Source organism: Eucalyptus grandis, chromosome 8 (genome assembly GCF_016545825.1).
Source record: "Eucalyptus grandis isolate ANBG69807.140 chromosome 8, ASM1654582v1, whole genome shotgun sequence".
In the NCBI taxonomy this organism is placed as follows: Eukaryota; Viridiplantae; Streptophyta; class Magnoliopsida; order Myrtales; family Myrtaceae; genus Eucalyptus; species Eucalyptus grandis.
The window spans coordinates 43,900,854-43,913,785 of record NC_052619.1 but is presented as its reverse complement, the minus strand read 5'-3'; the positions used below and the strand labels follow the sequence as shown (position 1 = coordinate 43,913,785).

The 12,932-nt window shown below is 41.3% G+C and overlaps 2 protein-coding genes across 2 annotated transcripts; both read left to right on the top strand.

The window, feature by feature from the left end:
- Positions 1 to 2,862: 2,862 nt before the first annotated feature.
- On the top strand, positions 2,863 to 5,579 carry LOC104414532 (1-aminocyclopropane-1-carboxylate oxidase homolog 3). Its single transcript, XM_010025680.3, is given in 4 exon segments — positions 2,863 to 3,561; positions 4,184 to 4,505; positions 5,088 to 5,179; positions 5,181 to 5,579. Coding segments are annotated over 4 exon segments (1,122 nt in total). The 5' UTR covers positions 2,863 to 3,016; the 3' UTR covers positions 5,344 to 5,579.
- A 1,023-nt stretch (positions 5,580 to 6,602) lies between these two features.
- Positions 6,603 to 8,438, top strand: LOC104414538 (1-aminocyclopropane-1-carboxylate oxidase homolog 1). Its single transcript, XM_010025687.3, has 3 exons — positions 6,603 to 7,279; positions 7,398 to 7,719; positions 7,875 to 8,438. Exons 1-3 carry the CDS (start codon positions 6,741 to 6,743, stop codon positions 8,127 to 8,129), a joined length of 1,116 nt encoding a protein of 371 aa, XP_010023989.2. The 5' UTR covers positions 6,603 to 6,740; the 3' UTR covers positions 8,130 to 8,438.
- Positions 8,439 to 12,932: the final 4,494 nt, after the last annotated feature.

Sequence of the window (12,932 nt, the reverse complement as noted above, 5' to 3'; positions counted from 1 at the left end):
AGAGGCCTCTTCTCGTTATGCAAGTCCGCAAGACCTACCGAGAGATTATAGACGGGACTGGCAATGCGTACTCACGCACTGCAGAAAGATGGGTGCAGATTTAACCCTGAGGAAGAGCCATTTCGGCGGCTTAGTTAGGCCCTGCATGGTAATATTTCTGTTCATTTTCTGTTCCCGGGAACAAAAATAAAAAGTATTTCTGTTCCGGGAACGGTTTTTGAACAAAAGAACGAGTTTGGTAACGTTTGTTCCGGAAATAAAAAATGAATAGAAACACGTTTGGTAAATTTTATTCTTTTTTGTTTCTTTTAATTTTTTAATATTTTTATTTTACTTTCCAATTTTTCCTTTCTTTTTTATTTTTTTCTTCTTTCGGCCGGTCGCCGGCCTCCGGCGATCGGGCCGGGGCCGGCAGCCTCGCCCAGCCACGGCGAGGCTCGCCGTGGTTGGGCGTGGCTTGGCCTCACCGGATCGGGCGAGCCCGAGCTCGCCCGGCCAGGCGAGGCTCGGCGTCGCCGACGCGGGCAAGGCCGAGCCTCGCCGCCTGCCGTCGGAGCCGAGCACCGCGCCCGAAGCCCGCAGCTCGACGCCATCCCGATCTCACCACGCCATTCGCGACGCCGTCCGCCGTCTTTGCCCGTGTCGCCCGTGTCGATCCCAAGCCTCTAGTGCGCGCCGCCGCCGCACTTTGTCCTCCGGAGCCCTCGCCGGAACCCTAGCCGAAGATCTCCTCGAGCGAGGTCGAGCCTCGCCTTGGCTAGGCGAGCTCGGCCTCGCGGTGCGGGCGAGGCTTGGCCTCGCCGGGGCCGGCGATGCCGGCGAGGTCGCGACCCTCGACGGCGTCGCCGCCCTCGACGGCCACGTCGCGGCGACCGGCCAAAGAAAAAAAGAAGAAAAAAAGAAGAAGAAAAGAAGAAGAAAAGAGAAGAGAGAGAAGAAACGCTTCTTCAAAATTGTTTCTGGAACAAGAAGCAACTTTTTTGTGTTTCTTTTTTTTGCTCCAATTTTGTTAGGAACAAAAAACAAAAAAGAACAGAAATGCAACCAAACGCGTTGCATTCTTTTTTGTTCCCTAACAAAAAAGTACAAAAGTGTTCCGTAAACACTTTTTAGGAACGTTTCCATGCAGCCCCTTAGCTTCGGACGCGGGTTTCTTTTGCTTAAGTGACAGAAGTGGCCTTGAAGGTCTTTTAAGGGGTTTACAGCTTGCTCGAACTTTCCTGCCCTCCTTCCCTCTCCCAACGGTGCCTTTCTGCACAATTCCTAGCATCGTTTTTGTTATATTCTTACCTGACTTAGAGTGTCTTTGTTGTCATTGATGGCAAGAAAAAGAATCAACCTCTCTTAATACTTTGAACAAGATTAGCCATGCATAAATATAAACGAAAAAAAAAATGGGAAATTGAGTAGTACATATAATATTACTAAAAATCTCAAACTGATAGATATGTGGCACATTTATTCCAAATTAGTTTTTATGTTACAAAAAATCTCGAACTGATACACCTGTTTCTAGCTGAAAACTTCCAAATTAATACACCCATGCCATAAAAAATTCCAAACCAATTCACCCATGTCATATTTACCCGAAATTGGTATATATTATAAATTTGAGTTTCTCGGTAAGTATGGCAAGATGCATCGATTTAGAATAAATGTGGCACAGATATATCAATCGTGGCACAAGGCTACCGATTCAAGAGTTCTTGTGACAATAAATTTGGTTAATGTGTACTAGTTTGGGTTATTGGGTGATGCTAATCCATTAGTTAAACAATGTGTTTTGTTTTCCAAAGTAAATGGAGTATAGGACAATGATAAGAATTAGAAAAGTTTTAAAAAGTTCCCGACGATGTTGTTTGAGTGCACGGTTCTTCACGAAACTTAAGTGGCACAGGGAACTGGACGCAAACTTGCAGAGACAATAGCTGAATCGTATGCATAATTTCAGTTATACGTGCAAATTAGATGTTACAAATTATATCTCAAGTTTCTTTTTTTTTTTTTCACCTCAAGATTGGTATATATAAGTGTTTCCAATATAGAGATGATGTCATCTGATCAAGTCGCTTGACACAAGTATTTAATGAGACTTTACTCAATATATCATAAAATTCATATTAGGAAGTAAGACGTGCCACTTATTTCAATTTAGATAATTTGAGAATTACAATTTACAATGTGACAAATGCTCTCAAATCATTGCAAAAATAGAATATTGAAGAGCGCTGTCTCTTTTGCCCAACAGCGGTGGCTTCTCAAATAGTGTTTTTACTTTTCAAATATTTCTCAATTTTTGCATATCTTGTCAAGCTCAATATTGCAAGATGACAACAGCAATTTGATTAATAAAAAAGATGATAAGGGGTGGTTGGTGTTAGTGACTCACATTACATAAAAAAATCCCATATTCATTGCACTAGAAACATCCACTACAAAATGGATGGTTACAATTACGAGATAACAACACAAATGATCTCGAATTTTAGGTTAATTTATAATGTGATCATTGAACTTTTAATTTATTCAATATAGTCTACAGATTTTACCCTAATATGCAATATAGTCTTTGAATATTTTGTACACGTTCAATTTAATCTTTAAAATATATGAAAATTTTCAATATTTAATCGATAGAAGGACAACATTAAATATTTTCATATAGTTCATGAATTAAATTGAACATATATTAAAAATTCAGAAATTATATTGAATAATTTAAAAATTCATGGATTATATTGAATAAATTGAAAATTCATAAACTATATGTACCATTTTCCCTCCCTTGAATGCAGATCACTCTGGTTGGCTGGTCTACGCAGGCTTGTGTTGACAATGGAGTTCCATGGATCCACAGATATTCGCTAGAAACGACAAGAGCCTCGATGCGGACGCATTTCCGAGCACTCCGCCGTCGGAAATTATCTTCCAATATCGTCTTCTTGAGATTTCTCTCATTCTCTTTGCCTCACTTCGCTTGCGCTGCCGCTGACCCCTGTGCCGGAAAAAAAGAGAAATGGCGCCGGAGCTGATACTCGCCTCCGACGGTGGTTACGACCGGCAAGCCGAGCTGAAGTCCTTTGACGACTCGAAGGCCGGCGTCAAGGGCCTCGCCGATGCCGGGCTGACCAAGATACCAAGATTCTTCGTCCACGACCACCTCGACCTCGAGCTCGACCGCGCCTCGGAGTCGCTAGGACTGAGCCCGAGCGTTCCGGTCGTGGACTTGGGAGGTGCGGGCCTGGGCTGGAGCCCCGGTGAGCGGAAGCGGACGGTCGGCCTGGTCCGGGAAGCCTGCGAGACGTGGGGGTTCTTCCAGGTGGTGAACCACGGCGTGCCGGTGGCTCTCACGGAGGAGATGGTGGAAGGGATCCGGAGGTTCCACGAGCAGGACCTCGAGGCGAAGCGCGAGTGGTACTCGCGGGATTACGGCAGGAGGAAGGTGCTGTACAACAGCAACTTCGACCTGTACCGGGCCCCGGCGGCAAACTGGAGGGACACGCTGAGCTGCGTCTTGGCTCCCCGTAGTCCGGATCCTCAGGAATTGCCTGCTGTCTGTCGGTAATCTCTGTGTGTGCGTGCTTGAAGGGCTGAAACTAATTCTAGTTTTGGGACTAGCGATATAAAAGCTTTCAAATTTAGGTTTGCGATACCCACTTGTGTCCTGTGAGAGGAATTGAAAGTTCCATGATAGTTTTCTTTGACGCATAGCAATTCAGTGGAAGAAAAGAAAGAAAGCCAAGAATCTCTAGCCTAAATAAGATTTAAGATCTGATAATTAAGTAAAAAATGGGGCTTTCGGAATAGATGGAGCTGCTGCTTGGCCCTGGCGAAACTTGTGCCCGGTGGTGCCAGGAGTTCTTGCCATTTTCTCAAGGAGCTTTGGGGTCATAGATCAGTTGAAGCAAACGATCATGTGGGGCGTAGATCTTTGGGGGATTCGGAGTCGGAGTGCCGATAGATTCAGTTTGAATGGAAAAACTAATTCCTTTTTCTGTTCTTCCTCTTTGGTCTGCAAGAATGGCTGCTCTGTTACACGAATATTGGACTTGTATTTTAGAAGCTTGCTTTTTTATGCAGACTAAATAGACCTGGTCTTTGAGAGAGTGAGATAAAGATTGATCTTCTGATGTTCCACGGCATTTGACTAATCACCTGTTCTCTGTAACCAATCGACTTGCAGAGACGTAATAATTGAGTACAAGGACAGAATTCTGGAATTGGCAGATACCATATTTGAATTACTGTCAGAAGCTCTTGGCCTCGAGAGTAGCTACCTGAAAACTATCCAATGTGGGGAGGGACTCTTCTTTGTTGGCCATTACTATCCACCATGCCCAGAACCGGACTTAACCCTTGGGACTGGTGATCATACTGATAGTGGCTTTCTCACCATTCTTCTCCAAGACCAAATTGGTGGCCTCCAGGTCCACCATCAGAACCAATGGATCAACGTTTCCCCAATTCCTGGAGCCCTTGTAATAAACTTGGGAGACTTGATGCAGGTCCGTTTATCAGAGTTTTGCAGTTTACATTTCTATCAGTTAGTTTCTTGTTTCAATGTTCTCACATTAGCCAATGCATTTCTAGCCCAATCTGTGCTTTTTTGTGTGGCTGATCTAACGAGTAGGTCCTTCAGTCAATTTGTTATCATAGTCCATGGACACACATCTGGTGTTACAATCTGAATAAGTGAAATGGAATAGCTCTTTCATCTATGTTCTTCTATCCTATCTGTTTTGTAGTGTGTTAGAGATGCCAAATACTTCCCTAAGTCAGTGTAGAGGTCTAACAGATGGATTGTAGAGTATCCTGTTTACAACTGTGGAACTTCCAGTTAGCTCTTGCAACATTAACTGAGCTAAGTCAATTCCGTTTCCATGATATTTCTATGTGAATGTTGTTTTTCTTCACAATCTTTTGGTCTTAGCTAATTATTTTGACAACTGTGCTAGGAGTACATGTGAGAATGACTTGATAAAATTTCGCCCTTTTAAACAAGTTTGATTATGTATGCTATTTTTATGTGTAATCGATATTCCAGAGTATTTGGTCTTCACTTTGCCATGTCCTCCTCCATCTTGCAGCTGATCTCGAATGATAAGTTCATTAGCGTGAGTCACAGAGTTCTAGCCCAGAAAATCGGGCCAAGGATTTCAGTGGCGTGTTTAATGAGGCAGCATCTCCCCAGAGAATTCTTCAAGGTTGTATGGCCCTATCGAGGAGCTGCTATCAGAAGAAAATCCCCCAATTTATCGGGAAACTACGGTGAAGGACCTCGTCACTCACTACTATGCAAAAGGACTTAATGGTGTATCTGCACTGGAACATTTCAAGCTATGAAATATATTGTATACGACAATTCAAGGATGTTCTCTCTTGAATGACAGTTGGACACATTTGATCTGTGTAGTTTTTCAGAGCATTAGCTCCGTGGCAAAGCATCCGGATGTAGTTAAATTGAATAGAGTATATGTTTGTAGTGCCTGGCAAGCTCGTGCTTATGTAACTATTGTGCATTTAGAAGAGGCTTTCTGCTTTCGAAGTAAAAATAAGAAATTGAATCATGGTTAGGTTCACCATACTTGTTCTTGTTGATCCCTCCAATCTGTGAGTTGCCTGAGTCGCCAAGTTTACTGATCCAAACTGCAACTCTGTAGAGGATTATCTTGTTCGACTGATCTATGATGTTTAGTTCATGAATGAAGAAGAGAAGAGGGAGGGGGTTGAGTAAGACTTGCTGATGGCATGATCAAAAACTTTTTATTACATGAAGTTGCACTAGACATGAATATGGTAATAGCATAAACATCATGTTTATCATCCTGTTTGGCAGCATGATGGCGATAGTGATTAGTAGTGGAGAAGTTACTTTTTTTTTTTTTTAAACTGGGGGGGAATTGGAAGTGCTCATTTGCGAGCTTTGTTTTGATGGTCGTGGATAATTAGTTGGATTATATTTCAAATAAACCATCATAAGGAAGACTACTCCTTTGAAATCGGTGTTTTAGTGCTTCACGTATTTTTCACACCTGTGGCAGGGTTTCCTATCTTACCTGAGTAATGCTTTATCTACGATATTAGCAGTCAAATGTCATTAACAATTTTGATGGTTAGATCACTAATGTTTTATGTTAGCCTACAGCTCGGGCACGATGGATTGCCATGCGCAGGGGCACGACGCGGTAGAACAACCCTTTTTTAGGAGCGTTCTCGTGGGGCATTTGGCTAGCCTAAATCGCCACTTTAGTGAGTTTCTAGTCAGTTTCGATCACGTAACATTGGGGTATGCTTTTGTCCCTCCTTTTAAGTATAGTTTGGGGGATGATACAAGGCCACTTTCAATTGAAGTTTCAGTTATTTTGGAGGCAAATACATTTCTTTGTATTAACTTGCTTCCTCATTACACGTCTTTTCTCAGTCACTTCAAGCTTGGAGCAGTCGCCGTCTTGGCTTTATTATCACTTGTATTCGATATAGCTAACGAGTCATCAGATTCCTCTTATCAACATTCCTTGCTCGTCATCTTTAACTCGCCATTTGAATCCATGTCCCAGTCGCCGTCTTGGCTTTATTATCGCTTTCATTGTGATGCAACGTACACAATTGTTCTCTTCTTTCTTCTCAACTGTTTTTGAATCCAGTCATTAAATACCACAGGACCTTTGTCTTTCAATTTCTCCCATATTTAATGTAAGATCGGACTTGGAACTCTTAAGCGTTTTCACTAAGGAAGAAAAATGGAAGTACTCAGCAGAGATGAAGCGCATGAAAAAACACAGGAGTACGATCGGATGCGCGAGATAAAGGATTTCGATGAATCAATGGCAGGTGTCAAGGGCCTTGTTGATGCTGGGATTACAGAAGTTCCTCGCATTTTCGTAGATCACCCGGAGAACCTGCAAAGTGCACTGGCATCGAGCAACGGCCACTTCCATGTTCCTATAGTTGACCTCGCAGATATTGTGAAAGATCCATCTCGGCGCAAGGAGGTTGTAAATGAAGTTCGAAGTGCATCCAAAACATGGGGCTTCTTTCAGGTGGTGAATCACGGGATCCCCACGACTGTTCTGGAGGAGATGCTGGATGGAGTGCACCGTTTCCATGAGCAAGGTGCTGAAGAGAAGAGACGGTTCTATTCGCGAGATTTCACGACAAGTGTCGCCTACCACAGCAATTTCAATCTGTATAAAACAGAGGCGGCTAACTGGAGGGACACCCTGTTCTGTGTTATGGCACCTAATGCTCTCAAGGCAGAGGACTTGCCAGCGGTATGCGGGTAAGCTATTCCACAGAATATATAACCGCAATCTCTTAAAATAACTTGTTGGGGTGTCTGCCTCTAACGGACTAGGAATTTGTGACGAATTGACCCACTAAATTTTTTAACACCCTAGTGACATAATGCTGGAAATCTCGAAGCGAGTGATGAATTTGGGAACCACCTTGTTCGAACTACTGTCGGAGGCGCTGGGGTTGAAGCCGAACCATCTGAAGGACATGGAGTGCGCCAAGGGACTCGTCCTTCTGAACCAGTACTACCCCAAATGCCCACAACCAGAGCTCACTATGGGGACCAGCAGGCACACAGACAGCGACTTCCTCACCGTGCTCCTGCAAGACCATGTCGGAGGCCTCCAAGTTCTTTATCAGAATCAGTGGATCGATGTGAGCCCCGTGCCAGGAGCACTGATAGTTAACATCGGTGATCTGCTTCAGGCAAGTCTCACCTAACGTACTCTCTCTCCCTACGTTTTATCACTAGAGACCCTGTTAGGCACACGAATGAATCAACAAACAGCACTTTATGCCTTAACTCTTTATCCAGCAGTTGAGTGTGCACTTCTAATCACAAACCAGACTATTTTTTTCAGCTTATCTCAAATGACATATTCAAGAGCTCCGAGCACAGAGTTGTGGCGAACAACATGGGGCCAAGAGTGTCTGTGGCGTGCTTCTTTTACACGGCAACGCCGCCATCACCAAAACTGTATGGACCCATTAAGGAGTTGATTTCCGAGGGCGATCCACCAAAGTACAGAGAAACCACCATCATGGAGTACGTTTCCCACTTCAGCGCGAATGCGAAAGGCGATGGGACTTCAGCTCTGCAGCAGTTCAAGCTGTGAGTTTGGCAGTGGCAAAAATCTGGTGCTACAAATTGGAAAGGGAATGCCTACATTAGCAGAAGTTAAACCTGAGCGTCCTACAAGTTTGCTGGCTAGTTTATTACTTTTCATTATTCATATTATGTCTTAGCAGAAATTAAACCCGAGCATTATATGAGTTTGCTGGTTAGTGTATTACTTTTCATTATTCATATTATGTCTTAGCTTTGATATGCAAAGAGACTTCATCATTTGACTATGTCATACGATCGAGCCACTTGGTGTAAGTACTTTAGAGACTATACTCAATATACCCAAATATTCATAGCATGGAGATCCAATGTCAAGGCTGTCCATCATATGAATCTCACATTCTCGGACTCACATAATTAATGATTGATGTGGCGTTGGTCTACATAGTTTATAAACCAAGCACCGATTTTCTTCATAGATAGATTTTGCGCAAGTACTGTTAAACTAAAGAACTGGGCTGGAACAACAATTTGATCTACAACGTTCCAGTTTTCACACTTGATGTGTATTTAAGTAGAAAACTAAATCCAAATCCTAATATTGAATCCGAGGTTATCCGTCAACGCTTGGAAGTCCTATATTCTTGTAAACTCGTTCTTCCAAGAATATCGTTACACCTACTTCTTCTTTTCATCTCAAGAAGCGATGGGGTTTATCTTGGAGTGGCCGAGAGAAGATGAGGCTGTGTTATCTAGCATGAGGAGATCTATTGTGAATAAAGACAAGAAATTGGATAAAATTAGTCGGAAGGGAGGAAAGGAAATCGAATACCAGATTTACGTGGTTTGGTTCGAATATCAAAACATACATTCATGAGGAGAGCAGCATAGAAATTCCACTATAGAAACAAGTGATATGATAGAAATTACAATCATTTGAGTACTCAAACACTCTCTTAGTATTTCTTAGCCCTCAATTACACCTAATAACTCACAGTGTTTAGCCTCTCGCAATTTCTAGTAAAACTTTTCTTAAAGAATTAAACAAATTCTACTCACAAATAAATATATTTGGCTAAATCACTCAAGTGTAATTACAACAATACTCAACCCTCTCAACCACCAAAGAACTTGTCACACTCTTCTCTCTAACCACCAAGGACTTGGCACACTCTTGGCCACCAAAGGGACTTGATGCTCTCTCGGCCACCTTGGCACAATTCTTGTTCCACGTCTGTCACTCTCTTTTGTAATGCAAAAGTAAGTCTTCATCATTTAGTGGCAATGACCATTGAATAATCATTATTACACTTCATGATGCTCGCATGGGAAAGAGACATCTTGTATATTGGTCTCTCTTCTCAGGTTCAAAAAGTCCACCTTGCATTTATTAAGATGGGCTCCAAGCAACTTCCTTTTTAATTGCTCTTTCGACTAAGCTTCCACATGCTTCTTCACAGGGATTCCTTTATTTCATATGTAGATAGAGAATTCCCATATTTAGTGCTTGGGCAAGTCTCTTCATTGACTTCGATCACAGCTCGGCATAGAACCAAGGAAAGAGAGTCAATAAAACACGCAAGTTTTCTTTATTGCTTTCTACACATGTAGAGAGATAAATGCAAAATGAAATCCATACGCAATTTTCTTCTTCTCACAGTTGGGGCTAAACATAAATGCAATCATGTGTAGCTGGATCGAAGAAGAAGTCTTACAAAATCACAAGGTCGGTTAGTCTTATTTTTTTACATTGAGTATTGTTCAATATGCTCAAACTCGAGACATATTTTAAACAATCTCCACCTTGGCTCAACGTTTAAGTCAAGTCACAATCGCTTCAATGAAAAACTCGCCACTACTCTCCCACAGCCCCAATGGGATCAACCACCACAAAGTGCTTCCAAGTTTGAGCCACACTTAAACTTTGCCACAACCGTGGACCTTATCAAGATGCCAACTCCACTTGCATAGTTAGCTAGTCCATAAGGATTTTCGACATAACCTCCCATACCACAAATAAAACAAAACCATCGTTGCTTTCGTATTTGACAGAAGGTCAAACATGCACATTGTCAAATTTAGTAACTAAAGCAATCGTTGGCTTTACTAACTCCATCTCGCTACAAGTGGCTTTACTAACTCCATCTCGCTACAAGTATCATATGTGTCAATTATTCTACTAGTACCTACTACCTAAAGAGTTTCTGGTTGTAACTCCACCTTGAGTTAAACACCGTCCAAATCCATATCAACACTGCCACAAACACTCTTAGCCAAAAGTATTGGAGACTTGTCAAAGGTAACTTCTCTGCTATTAACATGCGATTTTATATCAGGGTACCACAACTGACTGCCCTGCTTTATGCATAGCCATGGAATATGCCTTGCCCTCCCATCGAGCTTACCATCATTCACTCAAAAATAACACGCGCAACTAAACATTCTAAGAATAGAATAACTAGTAACATTACTTGACCATACTTCTTCGGGAGTCCACCAATCATTAGCAATTGATGGGGATGTATTTACCTAGTAGCTTACCATACTAAGCATGTCAGCCAAGATTCTCCTACCAACACCAGCACTAGAGATCATTCTACCGTCCGTCTTTAATAATGATTTGCTAATCAATTTTGCAAATTGTTATGGTTTATCGATATTAGTGCGGTGTTTCATTATGCATTCCTTCATGTAGAATTTATTTACTAGCTTTGAGCAAATTTCCATGCTATTATTAATTCACATATGCTTGATCGACTTACCAGTCTTCATCTCAATCAAAGTTTTCAATTGTATGTTCCTAACAATGGCATCAAATTTGTGCATCGGTACAAACACCCAGGTCTTTATCAAGTAGTTGATAGACTCTTGAATAGATGTATTTGATGTCTTCAAACTGAAACCTATCACTGTCTCACCTTGAAGTTCATACATGTCTCCATGCTTGATTCCTCTCAATATCACCAGGGCACCTCGAATAACCTTTACATTCCACCTTCTAAAATACCCATAGCCAACTGAACCTAAGGCACCTAAGGAAATTAAGTTCTTTTTCAACTCCAGGATGTGCCTTACTCTAGTCAATGTCCTCACAATACCATCATACATTTTGATGTTAACATCACCAACATCCACAACATCACACTCAGTGTTGTTTGCTAACTGGACTTTACCATTTTCCGTGCACTAATAAGTGATAAATTAGTTCCAATTTGGTGTAGCGTGAAATGAACAACCAAAATCCATTATCCATCCATCAAATGATGAATCCTCAATGACAGACAAGACACAATCTACATTATCAGAATTATTCTATAGACTCAACTCTAATTCTCTTACCCTTTTCATTTTTCAGCATAATAGAGTCTCTTCTACCATGCCCACTCCTGCCACAAGTCCAATAGACAACTCCTATAATCCTAAATTGACTACGTCTATTCATATTTATACTACTCTTATTAACACATGTATTAGTTGTTCTTCTACTTTCACCTACTAAGGCAATATGTATAGGTTCACTAAATTTTTTCCTAAGAATGTCTTCACTCAAAATCAAATTATGAACCTCATCAAATGTCAAGCTCCTTGACCCAAATGAATTATTAACAACAGTAACAGTAGTATTCCAATTATCAGGTAATGAGGATGATAAAATCAGCACACATATCTCATCTTCAAAGTTGATTTCAACCAAATCGGCGCACATCTCTCATCCTCAAAGTTGATTTCAACCAAATTCAATTGGTTAACAACTTCATTGAATTCGTTGATATGCTTAGCCACTAATGTATCTTTGCCCATTTTAAGTAAAATAGATGTTGCATCAAATAGACCTTTTGGATCATGGAGGACTTCTTGTACATATTTGACAGGACTTTCATTAGTTCCGTAGGGGTTTTCCCCTTCATGATATTAAACATGATGTTATGAGCCAACATCAACAGAGTAACACCCATCACTTGTCTATCTAGCAATTCCCACTTGGCATCCTTCATTGATTATGGTTTCTCCCCATATAATGGTAAGTGCAAATTTCTCTAGTACATATAATCTTCAATCTGCATCTTCTAGAAAGCAAAATCGTTCCCGTCAAATCGGTGATTCTCACCTTTTCTTCCTCCATCGTTATCAATTCACTTCAAGTTAGCCAACACTAGCTTTGATATCAATTGTTGTGAATATAGACAAACGAGTAGGATAAAATTATTTGGAAGGAGGGAAAGAAAATTGACCATCAAATTTATGTGATACAGTTCGAATATCGGAACTTATGTTCATGGGAAGAGCAGTATGAAATTCCACTAAAAAACAAGTGAGACAATGGAGATTACAATCACTTGAGCACTCAAACATTCTCTTAGTGTTTCCCAGCCCCTAACAATTCTTGATGAAATCTCACTCAAGGAATTAAACAAATTCTACTCACAAGAATTTGTCTAGCTAAATTACTCAGGTGTAATTACAACAATCCTCAACCCTCTCAACCACCAAAGAACTTGGTGCACTCTCTTCTCTCTAGCCACCAAGGACTTGGTGCACTCTTAGCCACCAAAGGAACTTGGCGCTCTATCGGCCACCTCGGCGCAATTTTTGTCCCACATCTCTTGCTCTCTTTTATAATGTAGAAGTGAGTCTTCATCATTCGGTGGCAATGACCAAAGAATAATCATTATTGCACTTCATGATGCTCACATGGGAGGAGACATATTGTACATTGGCCTCTCTTCTCAAGTTCAGAGTATTTAGCCCCTCACAATTCTTAGTGAAACCTCACTCAAGGAATTAAACAAATTCTACTCACAAGAATTTGTCTAGCTAAATTACTCAGGTGTAATTACAACAACACTCAACC

Coding starts and splice junctions, on each gene's coding strand:
- LOC104414538 (XM_010025687.3), top strand. CDS start 6,741: ATGGAAGTACTCAGCAGAGATGAAGCGCATGAAAAAACACAGGAGTAC. Junction 7,280..7,397: donor GACTTGCCAGCGGTATGCGG/GTAAGCTATTCC, acceptor TTAACACCCTAG/TGACATAATGCTGGAAATCT. Junction 7,720..7,874: donor ACATCGGTGATCTGCTTCAG/GCAAGTCTCACC, acceptor TATTTTTTTCAG/CTTATCTCAAATGACATATT.